General features: G+C 38.1%; 3 protein-coding genes across 5 annotated transcripts; 2 read left to right on the top strand and 1 right to left on the bottom strand.

The window, feature by feature from the left end:
* Window positions 1–186: 186 nt before the first annotated feature.
* aida (axin interactor, dorsalization associated) lies at window positions 187–7250 on the bottom strand. Of its 3 annotated transcripts, none has more exons than XM_086060912.1 (11): window positions 6910–7250; window positions 6327–6393; window positions 6198–6251; window positions 5231–5285; window positions 5087–5150; window positions 4897–4997; window positions 4682–4741; window positions 3075–3278; window positions 2880–3002; window positions 2679–2796; window positions 187–2325 (listed from the first exon to the last, which is right to left on the bottom strand). In XM_086060912.1, exons 1-11 carry the CDS (start codon window positions 7233–7235, stop codon window positions 2226–2228), a joined length of 1272 nt encoding a protein of 423 aa, XP_085917038.1. In that variant the 5' UTR covers window positions 7236–7250; the 3' UTR covers window positions 187–2225. The 3 variants fall into 3 exon arrangements, with proteins under 3 accessions (XP_085917038.1, XP_085917037.1, XP_085917036.1); XM_086060911.1 differs by lacking the exon at window positions 4682–4741 and having other exon boundaries at window positions 187–1692; window positions 2180–2325; window positions 3075–3197; XM_086060910.1 differs by lacking the exon at window positions 4682–4741 and having other exon boundaries at window positions 3075–3197.
* Window positions 7251–7867: 617 nt separating this feature from the next.
* On the top strand, window positions 7868–14349 carry rnf8 (ring finger protein 8, E3 ubiquitin protein ligase). Its single transcript, XM_086061165.1, has 11 exons — window positions 7868–8093; window positions 8389–8517; window positions 10228–10667; window positions 10771–10978; window positions 12099–12161; window positions 12256–12342; window positions 12413–12493; window positions 12569–12777; window positions 13231–13385; window positions 13675–13800; window positions 14155–14349. Exons 1-11 carry the CDS (start codon window positions 7971–7973, stop codon window positions 14190–14192), a joined length of 1659 nt encoding a protein of 552 aa, XP_085917291.1. The 5' UTR covers window positions 7868–7970; the 3' UTR covers window positions 14193–14349.
* Window positions 14350–14456: 107 nt separating this feature from the next.
* On the top strand, window positions 14457–22427 carry drc5 (dynein regulatory complex subunit 5). Its single transcript, XM_086060424.1, has 6 exons — window positions 14457–14517; window positions 14992–15162; window positions 15241–15806; window positions 15950–16399; window positions 19782–20093; window positions 20249–22427. The coding sequence occupies exons 2-6, from the start codon at window positions 15015–15017 to the stop codon at window positions 20291–20293; spliced, it is 1521 nt and encodes a 506-aa protein (XP_085916550.1). The 5' UTR covers window positions 14457–14517; window positions 14992–15014; the 3' UTR covers window positions 20294–22427.
* The last annotated feature ends 2094 nt before the right edge of the window (window positions 22428–24521 follow it).

Genomic DNA, 24521 nt, shown 5'->3' with positions numbered 1-24521 from the left:
AGAAGTATACCAATATATAGAGACTCTTAATCTTTCTTTTGGTAGGTTCCATGTTCCAAATTTTTGCCGTAACTGAAAGTTAGCTAAAATGTGAAGCTGTCCAGGAATTACCAAAAACAAGCTTGGTAATGAAAAAAATACTTAGAAAATCTCCAAATGAAATGAAATTCAGCACATTCACGAAAATGCGTTTTTTTCTTCTTCTCCTGTTTATTAGAAATGAATGTTCTGATCAAATTCTTCTCGTCAGTCTTATCACATATACAGTTACTGCATCTTCATCGGTTAGTGTATCTTACATGTCATTTACAATCCTGGACCTTACAAAAATCAAATAAAAAAAATCAAGTATTGCAAACAAAATGAAGATCATCATATAAAGGTGAAAAAAAAAAAAGTCCAGATAACATGAAGACCTCATCGCATCACAATGTTGCATGATGTCAGCTTGAGGTTGAAACATATTTTGTGCATACACGTGACGTTCAAATTAAGTTTTGCAACGAAGGCCAACACAAATATATTAATTTATTACTCTACAAATGCCACCTGACATGAGCAGAAAATAAAGGTCAAAGAATAAAGTGAATGAATAACTGCGCCACTTGATCCAAAATGTCATTAAAAGCCCCGTTCATTTGGGTTGCTCCCGACAAATAGCTGCCAAATGTCAAACTGAACACCTTCAGACAATTGTCCAAATACTTTTGAAAGCTGGAGGTACTCTGCATACAATGGCTGTCATTCCTAAATAGCTAACGGGAAAATATTTTTGAGAAAATTGTTGTCATTCTGAGATGTCTCCTATTTGTTTCAAATTTGGTAAAGGGGGCCTATAGCTTGAACCAGGAATTGTTTTATTTATTTAAAGATAATCATTTGAATATTTATTACAATTGGAAGGGGCTTGAAACAGGAAGTTTGAATAAAAAAAAAAAAAAATTATTTACTGCTTATCGTGTGGAGCTTATATTATTTTGGTATTACAATTTATTACTAGTTCATGCTGTAATTTTTAGTGTTAATTTGAATATTTATTAGAGTTTTAGATTATTATTTTTTTATATATGTTGTATTTTAATTTACAGTAATGATATGATTATTTAGTGACGCTTTAATAAGAAAGTATTAGTTCAAAACATTTTCAATTCATTTTTTTATTGCAACTTTTTACATAGACTAAATTGTTGTTAGTAAGTCTATTAATATACAATTTGGTGACAGGGCAGATCTTGTATGTATGACTTAATTTAAGACTTGGTGAAAATAAAAATTCTGCATGCCTAAATTCCTCTTCTATTATTTTACTTCAAATTTAAACTGAACAATATTTTCTGGAATGATGATAATAAAAGTACCAACATGTCTCCTTGTGGACTCATTTGAAGATGCACTTTACTGTTCGTGTCTGCCTTTTAAATGATTCCGTAAACGGCCCAGCTTAATGTTTGCTACGTGTGACGTCAGCTTTTTGATAGCGTGTTTTGCACGCTTCTGTTTCAAGGTCCAATAGTGCAAACAGAGATAGTTGAGCACCTCATATTGACACAACCTCGAGTTGAGTCCGACTTAACACATTGGGTAAAAAATGTTGCTGCATGAAGTATGTCCTCCAAATAGTCCATTCACTGTTATTAACAAGGGTATGTGCTTAAAAAAAAAATCTTCTCTTTACTGTGTTAACTCATTCACTGCCAATGACGACTATAGACGTCAAAAATTCATTTGAACTATTTCTATCAATTCTATTTCTTTTTTTTTTCCACTTTTGTTAATAAAAGTATGAAAACCTAGATTTTTTTTAATCGTACATTTAGAACAGATATCAAATTAGTGATTAATCGTGAGTTAACTATTGAAGTCATGTGATTAATTACAATTAAAAAAAATTATCGTCTGACGCCCCAAATTTTTAATAATCTTTTCTTCTTTTTTTTTTTTAATTAGGGGCATCAGCCGATTACATTTTTTTAATTGTAATTAATCACATGACTTCAATAGTTAACTCAAGATTAATCACAAATTTGATATCTGTTCTAAATGCACAATAAAAAAAATTATAGGTTTACATAATCTTGTTAACAAAAGTGGGAAAAAAATGTTAAACTAATAGAAATAGTTCAAATGAATTTTTGACGTCTATAGCCGTCAATGGCAGTGAATGAGTTAATACAGTCACAGAGAAAAAAAAAATACTGTTGTGCTGGATTGTATATGATCGGGCCTTAACTGTCCTTGTGCAAGGTTTGATGGAGATGAAGATAAAGTGGTTTCTTGGTGAGAAGTTGAAGTTTCTTCCTCTTGAAGTCGGTGGGCTTCTTGTATCTGAAAATCCAAAATGACGGGGTTGAATTTTGGATGGAATCTCAGATCAAGTAGTCACAGATACAAAGTATAATAATGATCACAATTAATCATAATCAAATAATCATTTTTTATTACATTCATAAAGAAAAATGTTATGAATTTAGTTCTATATTTTAGAGAATAAAAGTGTCGTTTCCAGAATAAAAGGTGGATTATTACAGGAAAACAGTTTTTTTTTTTATTCCCTTGTAAAAAATAAAAATAAAAAATAAATCTTGATGAAAATACAACTTTATTCTCATCAAGGACATTTAGTCAAAAAATACATTCCTTTGTAAATAACAATGGAGTAATGCACAATACAGACTTACAGCTCAATGACAATTGGTCCAGGCTTGATCTCGTCCATTTCCAAGAAGGCAAAACACTTTGTGCTGGTAAACCTCTTCTTGGGTTTGTAGTGCTTGAATTCAAAGAAAATAGCTGCTCCTGTGGAAGACAAGTTTACTTCTTTTTTTTTTTTTTTTACCCTAAGCAAGTTCTGAAAATTTAGCCCACGATCGTCTTGTCACCTTTCGGTAGTTTCTCCAGATGCTTTTGGATCTCAACCTCCATACTGAAGTGAATGTAGATGTCTTCCTTCTTGGTGGCTACTGGGGTGTCCTGCACTGGGTTCAAGTCCATCCCATTTGAATCTAAACATACAGAAACAGTGACTGCGTGTCCGATTTTTCACAATAAGGACATGCTGTATTGTGTTTTCGTACCTTTGGCGCTAATGGTCATGTACGGGTCGATGCATTGCCCGGCATCCTTCAGACCAATTTTTTCTATTCTTATCGTAAGCAGGGTCATTCCGGGCTCGGAGGGTAACCGTGGCAACAAAGTACCTGCGGAAGACGAAGTCACAAAATCGTGTACTGTGAAATCCCTTGAATAACTAGCTTTTTGGGGGGGGGGGGGGGGGGGCACATCTCAAATCAAAGGAGGGGCTTAAAAATAACAAACATTTTCACATTGTTTAGACGTTTACAAGTACTTTGGGGTTGTTGGGAGAGAGAGAAAAGAATCACTGATTTATAGCGTATTTCATACATGTAGCTCAATACGCTTCACATGCTGTAAATAAAAGTACATTTGAAAGCATCTTTAAACTTAAAATAAAGGGGAAAAAAATAGCTGCTTACTAAAATTAGTAAAAACATTATAAAATTACTTTGAAAGACCTCAAAAGTAAATTCAACCCAAAAATAAGTTATTTAATAAACATAGCATTCTGATAAATATTGCATTTATGGAACATGAACTAAGCAGCAAAAAACACCCGTATTTCTCCTCACCTCGGGGCGGCCATTTTGGTGTTATTACAGTTGCTATGGGTAACAACCAATCACGGCTCACCTGTTTCCTGAGTTTGGTCATGTGACATTCACAACTGAGCCGTGATTGATTGTTACCAGAGCCCTGAGCAACTGTGATGTCATTTTCAGTGGACTAAAAGTGACAAAATGGCCGGCCCCTGAGATAGATAAAAGCGGGTGGATTTTGCTGTTTAACTCATATTCAAAAGAATCAGAATACCGTGTTTAGACTAGTGGAGCTACATAGAACATATTATTGTAAATACATTTTTACATCAGATTACCTTTACATTTTATTGAATCGTCATTCATTTTATGAACTCTACAGATAACAGATAATCGGGGGACTGTCATACACAAGTAAAGAGGGAAAATAAATGCTTTTTAACTCATTCACTGCCATTGACAGCTAGAGACGTCAAAAATGCATTTGAACTATTTCTATTAGTTTAACATATTTTTCCATTTTTGTTAACAAGAGTATGAAAACCTATCATGTTTATTGTACATTTAGAACAGATATAAAATTTGTGATTAATCGTGAGTTAACTAGTGAAGTCATGTGATTAATTACAAATTTTAATTGCCTGATGCCCCAAATTTTTAATAATCTTTTCTTTTTCTTAAATATATTTTTTATTGTTAATAATCTTTTTTTTTTATATAAGGAAAAGATTATTAAAAATTAGGGGCGTCAGGCGATTATAATTTTTAATCATAATTAATCGCATGACTTTACTAGTTAACTTATGATTAATCATAGATTTTATATCTGTTCTAATACAATAAAAAAAATCTAGGTTTTCATACTCTTGTTAGCAAAAGATGAAAACATTTTAAACTAATAGAAAGTTCAAATTCATTTTTTGACGTCTATAACCGTCAATGGCAGTGAATGAGTTATGTGTGATTTTATACATGGATGGACGCATGTTATTCACAGAATTTAATGCCAATTTTTCCGTTGTCCACCAAGGGCATTTTGTTGATTTCAGGAGATTTGACTAGAATCTAATCCATGCCCAGAACAGCAGTACAAATCCACTTTGATGCGAAAGTCCTACCTTGTGAAGCTGTGAATAAAGCAGGCAGGCAAGAATGAGAGTTGAAGTCATGCACAGCGCCAACCGGACAAAACAGAAAACACAAACGGCCACATCAAATGGGACATCGCCACTTAAGCAGGCAGGCAAAAGGGACGCCATGTTTTGTTTTGGTTCAAAAGTACCGGGAGCTCTCGGCGGGAACGCTTCTGTGGAACCGGCGACCGCGGCGGCGTCTTCTCCCTCCAGCTCCAGGTTCTCCTCTTCACCGGGAGCCAGGATTTTTCTGATGAGGACGTGCAAAAAACATTAGGTGCACCAACGGGATTCATGATGCGTGATTGAATACAAAACATACTGAAATATGATTATTACCTTAATGGCACCGGTTGGACATCGAAGGGAAATTCTTTGTTGTACGTCAATATATTCTTAATGACTGTGGACAAAAAACGCATAAATGATCAGGATTGTCACTAAACAGCAAACAAATGGTAAAAAAAAAAAAAAAAAACTCACTGTTTTCCAGTTTCTTCAAGTCTTCCAACTTGAACTCCTCTGTTGACTGCGTGCTCTAAACACATAAACGAGAATTACAACTGCCCCCAGACGCGTCTTATTGCATGAAATGAACCAAAGCACCGTCATTGGTTATCTTTTCAGTGACTGATGACGCGCTGTTGGACAAAATCGACGTTAGCAAGCATTTCTGATTGGCTCTGGTGACAGCCGTGTACATATTAACTCATTTGGTTTTTTAAATTTTAAATATTACAATGGTCCCAAAAACGTATTTATATGTTTTTGTGTGTGTCTGTGGTGTTTTTTTTTTTATGCTAGAGCATACAGAAGGCTTTGATGCAGCTTCTGACCTGAAGAGGTCGTTTAAAGCAATGGTAGTTACAAAAACGGCCAGCAGGTGGCAGCAGAGTATAATTTAAAAAAAAAAAGAAGAGAAGATTTAAAAAAATTAGGGGCGTCAGGCGATTACATTTTTTGTCATTAGTTACTTCAAATTCTCCAGTCTAGGGCTTAGCCCAACAAGATCGCAGTTCTGAGGTTCTGGGTTGGAATGTCAGCTCAGGCCGTTTGCATGTTCTCCTTGCACTCGCGTGGGTTTTCCCCGGGTACTCCGGCTTCCTCCCACATTCCAAAAACAAGCTTGCTAGTTTCATTGAAAACTCAAAATTGTCCATATGTGGCAGTTTTGTTTGTTTATTGTCATTTTAGTCTTACTATGAACGTATTAAAGTTAAGTCATGCTTAGAATTGCGTGGTTGGTATTAGTGTAATGAAGTAGAACACATTCAATGCAGACAGAGAAATATTGTAATACAACTAATTCCTTTCAAATGACAGTAACGAGTATTACAATGCATATGTAATATAGTCATAGCACTTCACTTTTTCTCCACATTTTATGTTACAGCCAAATTCCAAAATGGAATAAATATTGTGAATGTTATTGATAACATGTCACACTAACCTGCAAACTGATACTCCTCATCTCTAGGCATGTTGCAATCTTCCCTAGAGTTTTCTTAAATAGAAAAAGAAAAACATGTCAAGTCTATGATTTTTTTTTAAATGACGTTGTTGTTTACGCAATGTCTACCTTCTGCTCTTCTGTGAAGTCTGTTGAGTTCGATGACTGCACTTCTTTTTGCAGTTGCCTTGCAAGACTAGAGATTAAACAAAAATAAAGAAAAGGTGATCAAACAAAATTAATTGGTGTGGGGTGCACATTTCCACCCCCTGGCGTTCGTTGAGAAATGCGTCACAATGTCAAAGCTTACAATTACAGTATACTGTGCATGTACATGCAATTTTACGCTTACTTAGCTGGGGGGTAAATGATCAGGATTTATTTTGATTTTCCTGAGGGATGGGTCCTTTTTTATTGTCAAGTATTTCCTGTCAAACCACAGGAAACCCAGCCATAACAATGAGAGGGTGTGGCTGATATTTCTCAATACTCTGAGGAATATTGTTGGTGAATTTCTGCAGAGAAACACTCGCACACAGTGATGGAGGAAGACAGTACAACACGCGCTCACATGCACACAACAAACGCCACATCACGTCATGTATGGGGAGGATTCACTTAAAATGCTCCCGAGGACTGAATGACAGCTCGGGGGTGCAACTTGTAAGAGCGCTGCATGCATGTGCATGTGAGAAGCAGGACACACACTTACATTTGATACTCGTCTATAGCTTCCACTAATTGTCCCCACGAGTCAAAGTCTGTGCCTTTTCTGAAACTGGCGTGCCATTTCAGCAGAGTCTTGTTGACATCAGACATGTTGGCAGGGCGGGTACCGGCGGGAGACTCAGGGCAGCATAGCCGAGGACGACGTTCATTTACGATGGGGGCTTCTTCGGGGCTTGAGCGCCTCCGCCACGGGGCTGTCTGCAGCAGTTCGGGGCCACGCTGACTCACACGGCGACCGGTGACACCCTGACCATTACCGGAACCGACCAAACCCTTTCTGTCTGCTCTATGCTCACCCTGAAGTCCCATCCGCGAGGAGGAGAATTCAACGGAAGTCCCTCCCTAGTGCTAAGGGTGCGCGCGATTTAAGACACGTAGTTGCACGAATGGGCGGCAAAAGAGAACTCGAACTGTTTGGAACTCAAATCAGAGTACAGTACTGCACATGCAATTATTATTATAAATTACATATATTAAACTATTAAAATAATTTTGAATTTATGGCAGTAGTGGTAATAGCAGTACCTTCTTCTAAGCAAAGTTACAAAGTGTTTCACATACAAACATGGTATACAAAGTCAATAATAAAACACAATACAATTAATAAAAATGAAATGCAATAAAAATAACAACACAATTAAAGTGAGTCTGACGATCAATAAAAGTCTGACGAAAGGTAGTAGTAGTAGTAGTAGTCGTAGTAGTAGTAATAGTAGTAGTAGTAGTAGTAGTAGTAGTAGTAGTTAGTATGCCAGAACATTAAGGTTGTGATCTGTGAAACCCTACTATAGTAGTTCATTATTTATGTCGTTGGTAGCCTAGAAACATCGTATACTGATAAACCTTGCCGATAAAGCTTGCAGTAATTTCCAGCACATCCGTGTACTGTAATTCGCTTTTGCTTTGAAAATATCGTAGATCTTTTCCGGTGCTGTAGATGTCGTAACTCTACGTTTACGCAGCTGTGTCAACCTTACTACGTCAGCTACGGGGCGAACACGCTGTTTGATAAGCAACAACAATGAGCCAAAACATGAGCTAAAGATGGCTAAAGTCACGACGGACTCTTCTACGACTGATGAGGATGATAGTTTGGACTCAGACGTTGTTTGTTTAATGAGAGTCGGGAGGAATTCAGGCTGGCTTCGCTTGGTGGAAAACACAGAAGTATGTAGCAGTTGCTAGCTCCGTTAGCTAGCTCACGGGTTAACCCGTTCCTCGAGTACGCCGACCCAGATTGTTTTCAATGTCTCCCTCAGCCAACACAGCTGAGGATCGTTATCAGGCTTCATGCAGAGCTTGCCGCTTAGCTGGTCGTTTGAACCCCCTGAGTTGGCTGTGGGAGACATGGAACCACTGAGCTAGCTCATCCAAAATAGATCCTGTTGTCGTTTTGAAACGCCAAGTACTGTTAGGCTGCTATAATTACCGTGTCACTAACTCTTACTTTTCTTGTGTTTAGGTTACTATAGGCCGTGGTTTTGACGTGACATACCAACTCTTGTCTCCAAGTTGCCCTTTAATGATTTCGAGGCTGCATTGCACTTTTTCGCAAAGGGAAGATGGACACTGGACAGTCACAGACAAGGAGGTACCTACTACTACCCAGTATAAATAGCATGGAAGAAATGAAAAATGTACGGTATGGAACCAAATCAGACATGCAGGCATGCAAGTAGTGTTTGGAAACCTTTATGAATTAATAGTTTATTTATATATATTTATAATAAATAGGTTGCTGAAGCACCAGGCCTATTATTGCCTACCCTCTAAAGTCCCCTTCTACTGTACAGTCCCATAAATCAAACTGAATTACAACAAAACAAAATAAATAAATACTACCAGGGTTTTTCCTGGCTCAACATGAGGTGGTATTATCCTGACTATGATGGGTGACTGGCTACCGATACCAGGTATCTGTGCCAATACCAATCTTATTTTGAGGTATCGGTACTTGCGGCGGTGACCTATACCATTTTTCGGCCACCCTCCTGCACCCATTTTACAATCAGGGACTATAAATGAGAAATTATATGAATACAAAGTTGCCATTAATTTAAAATTCATCCACAGTATATTTTAAATTGTAAATATAATTCAGCGTTGTTGTAAAACACTATTATGCTTATTGTATATACTACGTTTTAATGACTTTGGCGATGGCTGGAGCGCGCCACTTCTGCCTCACAACCATGAAATAGGCGTGTGCAACGGTTGCTCCATGATCTGTTTCTTCTTTGGTACATTCAAGTAAAAAAAAAGAAAGCCGTTTTTTATTCGATTGTTGCTTCAGGTCTTTCCGGTGAACTGCTGTTGATATAGCGCCTTCATAATGGCGCAACACTGCAACTACAGTTAAAATGCGTTGCTGCCCCGAGCTCAATCAACACAGCTGGAGCGCTGTGTTGAGCAATATCAGTGGCTCAGGCTAGAGATGGCAAGCAAAATAGGTAGAGGTGGCCACCTCTGAATTTTGTACACAGGAAAAACCCTGCTTCATTCACATTATAATTCCTAAATGTTTTACTTTTTTACATCAATGGTACTATAAGCATGAATTATTTAACATTTTCAATTTCAGTATTCTTAAACCCCAACAAAGAAGTAAGTCCACATCAGCTTACATCGTCAAGTCAATTTTGTAAATTTACCCCTAAAACTGAAACACATCTTTGTTTCATGTTGGTCCTCACTTTACATATTTCAAACATAAACAAACCCCCTTAAATGATAGTTTCCTTCTCTTAATTAAAAGGAAACCTGAATACAATCAGGTTGGCTATTGTTCTGTACATGAAAAACATTTCCAGTGTCTTCAAATGCACGATATTCATACATTTTAAAAATACCAGTTTCTATAAATAATTGATTAGTTGATTCTCTCTCGCCAACCTTATTTGTTATTTTAATCGCCTTTTTTTCCTGTAATTTAATAATTGGGTCTATATTGGTTTTATATACATTTCCCTAACTTTAGCACAATATGACACGTTTGGTAACACAAGATAAGAGTGCAATATATGCAGACCTTTCTTGTTTAGGGAGTTGTTTACTTTATATAAAAAAAAAACAGCCACCGATTTATTTTTATTGAGCCAATGCTCATTTTTACATTGTAATAAAGTAGTTGGTTAAAAGCTAGGCTAAAAAGCGTCTTAAGTTTCATTTTAAAATTGTCCTTAGTATGGTAATGAGGTTCCACTGTACGTTTTTAGAGTTAGTAAATTTCAGTATGCACAGAAAGCCATAATGTTTGTGATGTATGACGTATATTTTCTTTTCTTTTTGTGATCACCGTCAGAGTCTCAATGGCGTGTGGGTGAATGGGATCCGCATACCCCCTCAAAAACCCCAACTGCTTCAGCTTGGCGACTCCATACATCTCGGCGTGCCTGTCATGGGGTCCAAAGTCGAGTTTGACTACAAGCTTGTGCAGCGGCCCCTCCGAGAAATTAAACACAATTTTGCAAAAGATGCTGTAAAAACAATACATATACCGAAGAAATCCAAACGGAAGCTGCCTTTCGAAGAAGTTGAGCCGTCAACTTCGACGGCCAAATTGTATCGCTGCGCATTTCCTGACAAGTCGTTGGCGCAGCCATGCCCTCTGCCTCTTGCACAGCCCCACCAGCGCCACGCTTGCCCCCAGTTAGACAAGACCCCTCCCAATCCATTTATGGGAGATGTGGAACAGGCCTGCGGTGGCGTCGATGTCCCCTATGACCTGGACAACTTACAAATGTACGCGTCTTTTTTCATTAACATTGAATTCTGCATTCGCAAAGACGATACACATTTATTTCTATCAATATCACCTTACGACTTTCTGCACTCTCTCTTGCAGGTACAGCCAGAACATCTTCATGCTCAAGGAGCAGTTGGACACCATGCAGAGGCAGGTCGCCTCGGTGGAAGGTGAAGCCGGATCATCCGATCCATTGAGGGAGGAGCAAATTAACGATCTGCAAGGGCAGCTGAAGATCCTCCACGGCAAAATGAAAAAAATGGAAATGTTTGAGAGGACCTACAAGGAAAACAAGAGGCGACAACAGGTCAGAAAACGCTCAAAGAAAGTCGTCAAAATCTTGTGTTACAGACCGACCAAATGAATAATAATCACAAGCGCTTATAGTATAGAAAGTGCAAACATAATAAAGGTTTAACTGGTAACGGTTAAGCATTTAAGTATTGCATATCAGCTGATATTGAAACATATTTTTTCTTAATTTATTTAAAATATTTCATTTTTCAAAGAAATATTTGGATGAATAAAAACAGCATTTTCCATTGCACAATTTTTCAACAACATATAGAATATTTGATAAACATTAACTCATTCACTCCCAGCCATTTTGCCTGAAGCAACCCCCTTCGCTCCCGGTTGTTTTACTGGATTTTTACTGATTTTGCAAGGCCTACAGAATATTGTGTTATATTGCTATAAAAACATGGAACGTACCAACAGAAAGACTAGAGTCTCTTTTTTCATCAGGAAAAAAATTATATTTCTATCTATTTCCGCTTTGCAGCAATTAGCATTAGAATATAGCTAAGTTTCATTATTATTCACAAATGTGTTTAATAAAACTGTGGGGGGAAACAGCTTGTTTTAAACATGGCCCTGGTTGATCTCTTATACTCTGCTGCCACCTGCTGGCCGGTTTTGTAATAACTACGATTGCTTCAACCCTTCTCTTCAGTTCAGAGGCTGCATCAAAGCCTTCTGTATGCTCGAGCTGTCGATGTTTTTGGGGGCAAATGAGTTCAGAAACTCATACCATGTTAACTTTAAATAAAATAATAAACGTTAACGTTCTTTTGTTTTAATTCTTCATAGTAAGTGACAGTGTCACATCACTGGTGAGCTATTTTTAGAACAGACCTGTGGGCTACTCATTTGTCCTTGGGGCTAACTAGTACCCGCTAGCACAATTTTTTTTTCTTCTTCATTTTAGGACACATTAATCAACAGAGCAAAAAGGCATCTGTGTTTGTGGCGTCTCTTTCGTCTTGCTCCCTCCCTCCCTCCCTCTTTTGTCTGTACCCAAAACTCCTGCAAATATTGCAGATCTGCTTGGAAATTTCCTCAGCTCATTACCAGTGACAGATAGTATTAGCCATTGCAGTGTTTCACATGTTAAGTCTTGTTTTATTCCTCTTATGACTTTAAAGGCTCAGAAAACACTGGAGCAAAAGGAGCTGATGGAGAAACAATTGGAAGACCCCCTACAGGAGGTAAACACCAAATCACAAATGATCGAGTAATGCATTCCGTTGCATTGGATTAAAAAAAAATGTCATTGCTCAATTTATTCTCAATACCCATTAGCAGAGGAAAGTAATAGATGAGCTCACGCTTTCTCGGACAAGGTTCGAAGAGATTCTACTGGCCAAAAACAAAGAACTTGTTATAAAGGTGGGTTGCTACACCAGGAATCTCTTTGAGCGCACTGCATTTGTAGCGCCTCATACCGCTTTCTGCGCAGAAGGAGGAAGTTGTCACGCAAGTCACCAAGGTCCTGGAAACCGAACTTCAGTGCATCATCTGCTCAGAGCTCCTTATCGAGGTGCGAGTCGGTACAACCTGCTCACGTTTCCCTACCAAACGGAAAGGGCCGACTTTTCCTTATTTGTGTCTTCAGGCCGTCACTCTGAACTGCGGTCACAGCTTCTGCTGCCACTGCATCAAGCAGTGGCGCAAAAAGAAAGAGGAGTGCCCCATCTGCCGACAGGCCATCAAGTCGCAGAGCCGATGCCTGGCGCTCGACAACTACATCGACAGCGTGGTGGAGAACCTGAGCCTGGACATGAGGACCAGCCGGCAGACGCTCGTCTCGGAGAGGAGAGAGATGTGCGTTAAAACCATCCACGACGGAGGCCCCCAAACCTCAACATAATGTTTGCGTTTTGACAAAGGGACTGACTTTTCTTTTCTTTTTCTTTTTTACATGCTTCGTAAGTTCCAATGACGATACATGTTGGGATGAATACTGACAGTAATATTAATAAATAACTATTTCAAATCGCAACGTTACATTGGGTCTTTTTCCGCTGTCAACGTGTACTACTATTTTCTTTTAAGCCTTAAAGAAGTCAAGGGAAGCTCAATTTTAATTTCACCATTATTTAGTATTTACAAACATTACTACCCAGTAAGCTATTAATGTGAGACAGAATGTTTAATGACGAAAAAGACTCATTTAAAAAAAAATAAAAAAGCTTCTTTGCCAATACATCAGAATGCGCTTAAGGTCACACAGTAATTCTCTGCACGTTTCATGAGCAATGTGTTTTTCCCTGTTAGTTCGCCACCAGATGCACATGCGAGTGTGATCCAAGATGAGGAGAGCAACAGCTCAGTAGAATCTTTGGAGAGCAGTAGCGATTGCAGCAGTTCTATAGACTCTTTGGGGACCCCAGACAGGAACTACAGTCCTCATCACAGCAGTTCTTCTCATCGTGAGTTTGGCTTTTGGTAGCATGATGAGCTTTTTCGTTTCTTTTTTTTTTATTGGAAGGGGAGGGGGGCATTTTATTTGGCACAAAATGACCTCAGCAGAGTAAAAAGCCCTTTTCACACTGCACTTAACAGCGTCTTTAAACCCATTTGTTGTGAATGGAGCGTTGTTGTGTTCATCTTTTGGATTCAATTGTTAAAAAAAAAAAAAAAAGGAATTTCATTCATTTGTCAGTACTTTAGGAGAGAAATGTGAAAAATGTAGTCCCCCCACCCCTCCCTGTTTTGCAGATAGGTCTAGAAACCATGATGAGAGCAGCAGTAGTAGTGAAAGCATCAGCGATAGCAGCTCTTCCGAAGACACTGTAGACAGTCCGAACAGGACCTCCAGATCTCTTCGCAGCAGTTCCTATTACAGTGAGTGTACTGCTGAAGACTTGACAGTGAATTGGCCTTTTTTTTTTTTTTTGACATACCAGTGCTTTTTTTGTACTAATGTGTATGTCAATCTCATAATTTAGTGACACTTTTCTGGATATTCATATATGCCTATGGTGAGTTGACTTAAATTATAAAAGAAGATAGAGAGGACGGAGGCACATAGTAAACCTTTCTCTCTGTCATCAAAGTTAATGGGGCTGTACACACTTTGTCATTTAGCTACACAGGGTTGAACTTCTTTTTGACACTTGTATTACATCATATTTGTCTTTGAAGCTCAACGCCAATGAACACAGGATTTATTTTTTATTTTTTCAACATGCTTTGCAGATTTGAGGATCGTCTATCGTGATGAGAACAGCGATTAATAGCCAGGGTCCATAACGGCACAACTGGACTTAACTGGGATTCCTGCCTCCTAACAGTAATCCAGAAATACATCAAGCCAAGATCTGTGTTGTTTTAGGTTCTAAAATTGTTATCCAAACTAAAACAATAAAACAAAACCCCATATGTCTTTTTAAATTCACTGATTCATTGTCCATTTGTTGATGCCAATGGCAATGTATGGTTTGACTGATGCTCAGCCGTTGCGCCACCCCTACAGTCCTGTAGGTGGCAGCATTTTGTTTTGAAACGTTGCCTGAAGAGCGTTCGGTAACCACGGAAACGCGTGTCACAACGAGACCGCAGGTATGTCACTTCAGACTGAATATATATATTTTATTTAATCAATAGTCTAAAAAGTTGTAGTTCTATGAGTGTTGCACCGTATTTATTTATTTTTTTTTAGAAGGGGTAGCGCGTAACTACTCACAGTTGGTGAATGTAGGCTTTCATTTTAGTATAAACAGCTAGCATAACAAAGTTAGCATGATGACAATGGCCTCTTGCTAGAATGTTGTAGCACTTCAGTGGCGTAAAATTCGTGGTCATTTTTATTACTTGGTATTTGCTTTTGTAAGTAATAGGCCTACTTGCGATATAAATAATTGAACTTGTTTATACTTTGTTTCTTATTGACAACCCATATATAAATATATTTGACGCTATATGTGTATAACATGGTATAATGAACGACGGGTGTAAAATAAATGCATGTGGTTTACAGTCAATTATGTTTCCACAAAGTGCACTAATTAATGTACTTTTTTTTTTTAAATATAGTTCTCCACAAAGTACCTGCAATCATGTCGAGGCTCACTGGAGGCCCAACCATGCTGACTGTGGACAGCAGAAGACTGAGGAGGATCATTGCTGAAATTCCAAACTGGTCCTTGGGCCTTGTGCCCTTTTTATCAACTCTCTGCCTAGAATGTATTGTGAGAAACTTTGAAGGTATGCCACTGTTTTTACTAGTGTCTTTCACATCATATTCTATGATTTTATAGTCACTTAAAGCTCCATATGTGGCAGAAACCCCGATCTACGAGGAGCTTTCACCCAGCCAGAGAGATTTTGTGCAGGAGAGACTGTCAACCTCTCTGCCCCTTCCTGTGACCGCCAATTTGGTTGAAGATGGCGTCTACTGGCGGCGGTGCTGTGAGCAACGGTGGGACATTTGTGACGTGTCTCACTACAACCACAGCTGGAAGCGAATGTTTTTCGAGAGGCACCTGGAAAATATTATTGAGAACTTCATCCCGGAGACAACCGCCATCAAGGTAGTCACAGATGAGATCCCGCTGTGCGAGGCTTACGTGAGGAGGCTGGACATCACCCAGATGCTGCCGCCCATCAAGGAGGCCAAGATTGCAAAGGGAGACAACGTGGACTGGCTGAGCGAAACCGACTCGGACGCGGCTCACATGGAACACTATGACTTCCGCAGTCTCCTGAACAAGCTGATCTGCCTGGAGGAGTTCCACCTGACCTACTGGGTCAAACAGTGCGGGATGAACTTTGAATGGAAGATGTTTGAGATGGCTGACAGAGACTGCGAAACTCTCGCCATATCTCTTCAAGCCTGCAAGAACTTGAAGGTATGGTGATTAGAAAAAGTCTACGCACCCCTTAAATGTCAGTTTTTTTGGGGGGTAATGTAAAACAAATTTTAAGATTATTTCAGAAGTTTTCTCCCAAAAACGATCTAATGAAAAATAAATTGGAAATATCGTTCCTGCAGGTTGTGCGGCTCTATGAAAGTCACATTGATGACGAAAAGTGCAAGTTGCTGGCTAAACAGCTAGCGGGACACCCCTCCCTGAGAGAGCTCAACCTTTCACACAACGTGATCGGCGATAAGGGGGCCAAGGCTGTCAGCACTCTGCTCAACAGCAGCAAACTGGAGGCCGTCAACATGAGCGACAACATTATTCGAGACGTGGGAGCCAACTTCCTTGCTGAAGCCCTGTTTAAAAACTGCACACTTTTATCCCTCAACCTAAGAATCAACCGAGTGACCGACGAGGGGGGGCAAGCTATTGTGAAGGCCTTACTGAACAACAGCACCCTGCATCATCTGCACCTGGGAGCCAACCTCCTGACTGAGCCCACTGCCGTAACGCTGGCAGAGGTGCTGGCTCAAAATCAAACGCTGAAGACCATCAACCTCTCCTGCAACAAATTGGGTGTGGTAAGTATACATGTCTTTTTTTTTTTTTTTTTCTCGTTTGCAGCTAAACACAGGGCTGGACCGGCCATCTGGCATACAGGGCAGATGCCCGGTGGGTCGGCTTCTTTTGAAGTGCTTTTTAATTATTTTCCTACATTTTACCCCAAGAGACTGCCCACAATTTAGAGGGCTCAGTTCGTTAATCCAGTTTGAATATAGATAGCAAGCTGAAACATCAGTGGCAGGACTGCATGCCAGAGCCGATTTTTTTTTTGTGTGTGTGTGCCAGTCCAGCCCTGGCTAAACACCAAACTACATTCTTAAAACCGCTGGGTCAAAGGCTACATTCACACTGCTGATTTTTAGGCGAAATCGGATCTTTTAAATTTAATTGCGACCTCCAATCTTTCTGGTGTGTGAACCAAATGTGTCCCCAAAGCGACCCGCATGCGCAAAAGACATTTGGTGTAAAATCAACAAAATCATCATGATTAAAAAAAATAAAAAAGCACCTGTAGCATAACGGAGCAGGGAGGGTTGACAATATTTGGCACTTGATTATCTTTAGTTTCTTCCTCCCATTTGCCAGCATAATTGTACGGTTTTTGGGGATTGTAGTACCCCATACTATACTGTTTCCTAAAAATGGAATAAAATTTGCACCTAACTCAACAATTTATTTTATAATTATACCAATAATGTACTAAAAAATCCTGACTGATATTGTAGTTATTTTATAGTATCTCAGACATAGGGCCGTTCTAATTAAGTGGGCGGAGCTTAGTTTGATTAACTCTCCTCAAAGTTGGTTTAACACTAAATAAATAAACTCTGTCAAATAACTCCAACGCAGAATACCATTTAACTCTTTGACTGCCAGACGTTTTCAGAAAAGGGATGCCGTCAGTGCCAGCCGATTTAAGCATTTTGACTGATCTTTCAAGGTCCACAGAAAATGTTCTGTTTGGACTATGGAAACACACGTACTACCAAATGAAAGATTGGACTTTCATCTTTCTACCTTATTCCGTTCTTTAGTAATCAACAATAGAAAATGGTTAGTTTGACCCAATTTCGCCTGTTTTGGACCAAAATACGGAGAAATCAAGCTTTTAGTGAAACGATATTATTTCATGCATTCTAGTGAATTTGACACTTCTTTTTGTCCATGAATGATGCCACAAACACCTAAATAGTGCTTTACTTCTATAAAACACTACCACCAAGAATGAAAAAGGGTTTTTTGATAGCAAAATACGTTTATTTACATTCAACAGTGTAACAATTTGACAACAATTTGGCAAACTATTTACAAATGTGTGCAACTGTGGTGCTATTTACAAATATGTGGATGTTTCAACGACAGTTTTTCTTTGTGTAACACTCTCCTGCGTGCAAGGAGACGCAACAGCATTTGCACAAGATTGCCTCTTCGCGTGCGCCACTTTCTTGCCGGCCGTTTTTTTCCGGGGAATAGCAAGTATATACTGCAGTGTGTGTTGCCATCAAGTCTAATATCAGGATCATGCTACGGTTTCGTTACGTCTCGCTTCCTCGTGTCCTTCAGTTGCTATACCGGGTGGTAAGAGATGTTCTGATCCATCTTATCCACTCCATTCATGGTGGCATCGTAGTCCAGAACCAGTGTCTTCTCCGTGATCAGACTGTACCCGCTCCTCCGATGAATATGCATTGGACTCGGGGTACTCTTCATTGTCCGATCGAATGTCCGCTTGTGCAGCTCCGGCGTTAGCAGCGCTAGCCGCGCTTAGCCGGTGAGGCTTACTACGTGATCATAACAGTCGCGTCAAGGCTTCCAACTTTGGCGTCAAGCTCGGAGTCATCATCATCATCATCATCAATCTGCATTGGTCGATGCCAACTCTCCATCGCCCGATCGAATGTCCGATTGTGTAGAAGTACCCGGTCGGCTATTGTGCGCGTTTTCCGGCCTTAGCAGCGCTAGCCGCGCTTAGCCGGTGAGGCTTACTACGTGATCATAACAGTCGCGTCAAGGCTTCCAACTTTGGCGTCAAGCTCGGAGTCATCATCATCGTCGACATCAATGCGCTTTTTAGTATTGATTGATGCTTTCCGTCTTTGAAAAAAATGCTCAAGCGTGAGCTGCTTGCAACCGGTTGCTTGGTCAAGCCATTGTGGCTTGACCAGCCATTGTCTCCTCAACACTCTAGCTCCGCCTCACGTCTTCTACTGACGCCCACGGTGGGCGGCCCATCCAACCTTGTGCAAAGAGAGTCATCGCTGCCCTCTAGGGGCCAAAACGAGTCTTTTACTAATCAGATCTGCCTGATACTTTCAGCACAGCTGCCCAAGGCTTTCCTGCACCCGTTTTCAAAAAAAAACAAAAAAACATAGGGGACGTCTTTTAACGTCCTCGGCGCCCTTCCCTAGGTTTATGCTAAACGTTTTATAACGTTTATGGCAGTCAAAGAGTTAAATCAAACAGTGTTAAAAATACACTTTGAAGGTTGAAATCAACTCTGAAACATTTAACTCATTTGCTCCCAAAAAATTATAAATACGTTCTATTTTAAATATTACCATGGTCCCAAAAATGTATTTAGAATTGTTTTTGTTTTTATGCTAGAGCATACAGAAGGCTTTGATGCAGCCTCTGAACTGAATAGAAAGTTTTAAGCAACGGTAGTTATTACAAAAACAGCCACCAGGTGGGAGCAGAGTATAAGAGATCAACCAAGGCCATGTTGCAACAAGCTCTTTTCCCCAGTGTTTTCAACAGATTTGTGAATAATGATGAAACTTAGCTATATTATAACGCTGCAAAATGGAAACGGAAATGGATAGAAATATATATTTTTTCCTGATGAAAAAAGAGATTCTAATCTTTCTTTCGGTAGGTTCTATGTGTCTATAGCAATAGAACACAATATTCTGTGGGCCTTGCAAAATCAGTCAAAATCCATTAAAACGACAGGGAGCAAAGGGGGTTGCTTCAGTGAAAATGGCTGGGAATGAATGAGTTAACAGCAACAGTTTTTGCACTGCAGTTTTTGCTGTGAATACAATGCAGTATTGTCACAAAAAATGTCTATTGTCAACATACTGTAATTAGAAATATTTGGATTACATTCACTTTCAGTAGATTTAAGAGTATTTTTAAAGCGTATTTTAGTGGATTTAAATGTAGGTAACTTTTAAGAAGTACTTTAGTACTTTGAGGAGTGTTTAGGTTACGTATTGTTCATGAACCCTTGGCACTATACTACACAGCTGTATTGTAATGTTAGTCATTATGGTGGAAGCGAGTTTTTTGTTTTGTTTTTACGCGATGCTTGGCGTATAAAGTTTGAGAACCACTGCTTTAGGATGAGCAACACTTAACCCCTAATCACAATGTATTTGTTTCCCTTGTCTGGAAAAGGATGGAGGCAAAGCTCTGGAGGAGGCCATAGCTCAAAACAGCAGCTTAACAGAATGCGACGTCCGTCTGACCGATATCGACGAGCAGAGCGTCTCCGTCATCAACCAGGTGGTTGGCGCCAATAAGAGTGCCTCCATAACCACCACCCAGGTGGTTTGCACCATAGCTCCGCAGTCAGTCGACACCACGATGAGCTTAATGCAAGAAGAACACCCGCAAGTTGAAGAGGTGCAAGAACAAGAGGACGAGGTGCAAGAACAAGAGGACGAAGTGCAATCAGAAGCTGAACAAGTACAGAAAGAAGATGCCCAGGTACAGTAGACGTCAGCCATGTAAAGCCTCTTTTATTCTTTTATTTTTTATTTTTTTTCTTGCCTCTTTTATTCTCTTAAACCTCTTTAATGTTCAATTTTGCAATCCTGTGCATGCAAAATAACAAAATGCAGTTTCTCTTTTTGCATCAACAGGTATCATCTGAAGTAACCAGTTCCATTTCCACCAGCAGTATCTGAGGTTTTTAGGTAGATGTACTTTGTTGAATATTTTGATGCCGCATATGAGCCAACCAAGCCAATTCAAGTGTAAAAATAAGAATACAGTAATAAATATCGATAACTAAGCTGTATTCCGAGATGACTAGTGTTGGAATTTAAAAAAAGAAGTTTTCTTTTATTTACACTGACTAACAAAAACATTAATGTCAAGTAAAAAAAAATACAAAAGATTAAGTGTTAAAGTGAATTTCAGTGAATCTAATATTGTCATTAAAAAACACCTGTCCGCAAAGCTAATTTTATCGTAGCATCGTTTACAAAATGTCTTTTTACAAAAATTCATTTTAACTATCTCTATTAATTAAAAAAAAAAAATCTCCACTTTTGTTAACAATTATATGAAAACCTCGTTTTTTTTATTGTACATTTAGAACAGATATGAAATTTGTGATTAATCGTGAGTTAACGAGTAAAGTCATGCGATTAATTACGATTAAAAACTTTAATCGCCTGACGCCCCAAATTTGTAATCTTTTCTTTTTTTATTCATTCACTGCCATTTATGGCTATAAATGTCAAAATTTCATTTGGACTATTTCTGATAGTTTAACATTGTTTTCCCACGTTTGTTAACAAGAGTATGAAAACTTAGAATTTTTTTTATTTTACATTTAGAACTGATATCAAAATTTGGATTAATCGTGAGTTAACTAGTAAAGTAATGCGATTAATTACAATTTAAAAATGTAATCGCCTCTTGCCCCTTAAAACTGATCATGAATACATTGATCATTTCCGGGCTTTCAACAAAATTTTGCCAAACGGCCTCTTTTAAAGTGATGCCTTTATTTGAGTCGTATTTGACTCCCGCCTGTTTTTATGCTCAGCAGCCTGACACTCTCCAGACATAGAAAAGACAAACTCCAGTGAACACTTGACAAAAACAATCAAATAGATTTACGACATGGGAAAGGGTTCAGTGCATTTGCCAACTGTCACATATATCACTTTCCACTCCATTAGGAACTGTTCTGGTTTGCTTGATATGTTGGTCCCATTAGCTTATTGCAGTTTATGTTGAAACGACAGCACAAAAATGAGCCAAAAGACTTTTAATATGGTGTCTTTATGTATAAAATGTATTTAAAAAAAAATGCAAGCATATATTAAATATCCATATGACAATAAACATACATATTTCCTGACACGAGAAATGCAAGGGTGGTTAAACTCTCATCCACTTAATCCTGTTTGAGCGCCCCTAATTACCCCCCAAAAAAGAAGATAATACAATACGACAAACAAGGAAATTAAATGTTACTACTTATTTACACCGTGTCTTTTTTTTTGTTGTTGTGCTAACCCCTTAAAAACAATAGAGAAAATCATGCATAAAATTAGACTGGCTACTATATAATGTGAGTAATTTAAAAAAAAAGTCTTAACATGCCAGTTTTGCAATTGATGTTGCATTCATTTCCCACACCGCTTTGTGAAACATGCTCAAAATTGGCTATATTGCTGTACTAAAATCACATTATAGTACAGTGTGTTCCAAATTTTTTGATTAATTCATCATTAAAAAAAAAAATCCTAGTAACTGCATGTCCTTGGCCAGAGGTCACTAGGGCATCCACAAGGACTACATGAGTTTAAAATTGTGATTTCCTAGGAATGTTGTTGCATATGGATATTTATCTGTTGACCAAAGCTCAGGGTCTTCAAATAGATGAATTATGAATTATTAATGATAACAATATGTAATGAAAGGTGTTTTGAGCTCATTTGTTATTTCAGAAATTATGCTAGCCCTTTGCAATATCAATATCATTAAATGGGATTCATGTTGAAAAGTAAAAACTTAAGATGTATTCAGTTTTCCATTTGCTGTATTTTGTTGTATTGAAAATGCCTTTTTCATTGAGAGTGAATGGATGGATGGATAAACTTATGTTTTACATTGAACTTAGTTCATTTTGACAAATTCTTACATTCAATTTGAGATCATTTGTGCGGGACTATGGAATGATGTCACTGTTTTGGAAACACCCTGTAGTACATATTAGGCAATATTGCCACAGTATTATGGTCCTCTGGCAGCATTATTGTGTTCGATACAACACTGGCATAAAAACAGAACATGAAAAGAGAAATTCTCACACCTCATCAAAGTACTACATTTATTAACTCGTTCACTGCCATTGACGGCTATAGGCTTATAACATTAATTTGAACTATTTCTATTAGTTTCACTTTTTTTCCCCCACTTTTGAGGTTCAACTTAGGAGTAAGTATATAAATTTTGTGATTAATCGCGAGTTAACTATTGGGAAAAAAAAGATTATTAAAAATTAGGGATGTCAGATGATTACAATTTTTAATTGTAATTAATCGCATGACTTCAATAGTTAACTCAGGATTAATCACACATTTTATATCTGTTCTAAATGTACAACAACAAAAATCTAGGTTTTTATACTCTTGTTAACAAAAGTGGAAAAAATGTGAAACTAATCGAAATAGTTCAAATTAATTTTTGACGTCTATAGCCGTCAATGGCAGTGAATGAGTTAAAAACAAACTAAAAAAGACGATTGACTAATTTACCCCATCGGCGATTAAATTGTGTCAAATTTCCATCCCTACCCAAAACATTTGACATGTTGTACAGACTTACTCCTAAATTGAACCTCAACATTCTTAGACGTCTTACTTCATATCTGCTCAAAAAGTTGCGGCACTCCAGATTTTCATGAACATTCCCTTTTACAACTTTCCAGCAAACTCGCCCCGACACCCGCATCGCGGCTCTCAGTTCTGTGAAGCCATCCTTTCGTATTATTACATGTGACATTATCGGTAGCGAGTGCAGAGCCCCTGCCTATTTTCGGCATCTTTGAGAGCCAGCTCTCTTCCTGTCAGCCTGATACGCATCAGCATCTGCAGCTCCCTTACCATTAGGAAGACAGAAAAACCTTCATTGTATCCAAAATCATAAAAAATAAATAAAAAAAAAGGGGGGACATGCAGATAGACACACAAGTGTAAACTAAAATGTTTGTTGCTAATAGCTCAATTGCTAGGCACTTAAATAAAAAAAAGAGGTAGGCTGAATAAAAATAAATAAATATTGCCAAGTATTAAATTCAACATTTACTTGGTTTTAATAGTGTGCTGTTGGCATTTATACAAAATGTACAGCTAGTGTGAAAGCCTTGAAGAAACGAGTGTAGTGCTTGTGTCCTTTTAGCGCTCCTCTGCTGAATTATTAATAATGCGTGTTGCTATATTTACCAAGCCAGGAAGTGTAATGTCATCGCAAGCGAACCATTTCTGCTAATGGGATATATTCTGCATCGTTATCAGGCTTCAGGAAGCCTTTTGATGTTGCACTCATTCCTGCATTCAATTTGTTTCTCTTTGCCGATTTTAATATGTCAAAGAAGTGAATTTTCAGGAATCTCTTGAGATAGCTCTAAGTCATATGTTTCAGAATTTGTTCAAAAGTGTGGAAAGTTTTCCAAAACATTACTTGTTTTTAAAAGGTTCTTTGATTGTGGTCAACTTTTACACTTGTAAAGTATGAACAAGGATGACAGTATCCTTTGCATAACACGTTTGTCATTCACAAAGGTAAGACTTGGTTAACTTCTTTTTACATATTGAAAGTTGAAGTTGAAATTGAAATTGAAATGTTACTTGAAGGGATACTTGACTCATTGAGCCATTTTCAGCAGTAAAAACTAAAAAATATTTTGTCCAGAATGAATTTGATAACGTCATTATTTTTCTTGTAGAATCAATACATTTAACTCATTCACTGCCATTGACGGCTATAGGCGTCAAAAATTCATTTGAACTATTTCTTTCAGTTTAACATTTTTTCCCACTTTTGTTTAAGTATGAAAACCTAGAAAAAAATGTTTATTGTACATTTAGAACAGATATTACATTTGTGATTAATCGTGAGTTAACTATTGAAGTCATGCGATTAATTAAAATAAAAAAATGTAATCCCCTGACGCAATTTTTAAAATAAAAAAATTAAAGATTATTAAAAATTAGGAGCGTCAGACGATTAAAAAATGTAATCGGAATTAATTGCATGACTTCATGAGTTAACTCACGAATAATCACAAATTTGATATCTGTTCTAAATGTTCAATAAAAAAATTCTAGGTTTTCCTACTCTTGTTAACAAAAGTGGGAAAAATGTTAAACTGAAAGAAATAGTTCAAATGAATTT

This window comes from Leptonotus elevatus, chromosome 18 (assembly GCF_054856555.1).
Source record: "Leptonotus elevatus isolate MCC_2025b chromosome 18, RoL_Lele_1.0, whole genome shotgun sequence".
Classification (NCBI taxonomy): Eukaryota; Metazoa; Chordata; class Actinopteri; order Syngnathiformes; family Syngnathidae; genus Leptonotus; species Leptonotus elevatus.
The sequence above is the reverse complement of the archived record's forward strand: the minus strand, read 5'-3'. Positions and strand labels throughout refer to the sequence as shown.

Coding starts and splice junctions, on each gene's coding strand:
- aida (XM_086060912.1), bottom strand. CDS start 7,235: ATGGGACTTCAGGGTGAGCATAGAGCAGACAGAAAGGGTTTGGTCGGT. Junction 3,279..4,681: donor TGCTGTTCTGGGCATGGATT/AGATTCTAGTCA, acceptor TGATTTGAGATG/TGCCCCCCCCCCCCCCCCCC. Junction 2,797..2,879: donor TCTGGAGAAACTACCGAAAG/GTGACAAGACGA, acceptor TGTCTTCCACAG/GAGCAGCTATTTTCTTTGAA.
- rnf8 (XM_086061165.1), top strand. CDS start 7,971: ATGGCTAAAGTCACGACGGACTCTTCTACGACTGATGAGGATGATAGT. Junction 10,979..12,098: donor AAAACAAGAGGCGACAACAG/GTCAGAAAACGC, acceptor ATGACTTTAAAG/GCTCAGAAAACACTGGAGCA. Junction 12,343..12,412: donor ACAAAGAACTTGTTATAAAG/GTGGGTTGCTAC, acceptor CTTTCTGCGCAG/AAGGAGGAAGTTGTCACGCA.
- drc5 (XM_086060424.1), top strand. CDS start 15,015: ATGTCGAGGCTCACTGGAGGCCCAACCATGCTGACTGTGGACAGCAGA. Junction 16,400..19,781: donor CCTGCAACAAATTGGGTGTG/GTAAGTATACAT, acceptor TGTCTGGAAAAG/GATGGAGGCAAAGCTCTGGA. Junction 20,094..20,248: donor TACAGAAAGAAGATGCCCAG/GTACAGTAGACG, acceptor TTGCATCAACAG/GTATCATCTGAAGTAACCAG.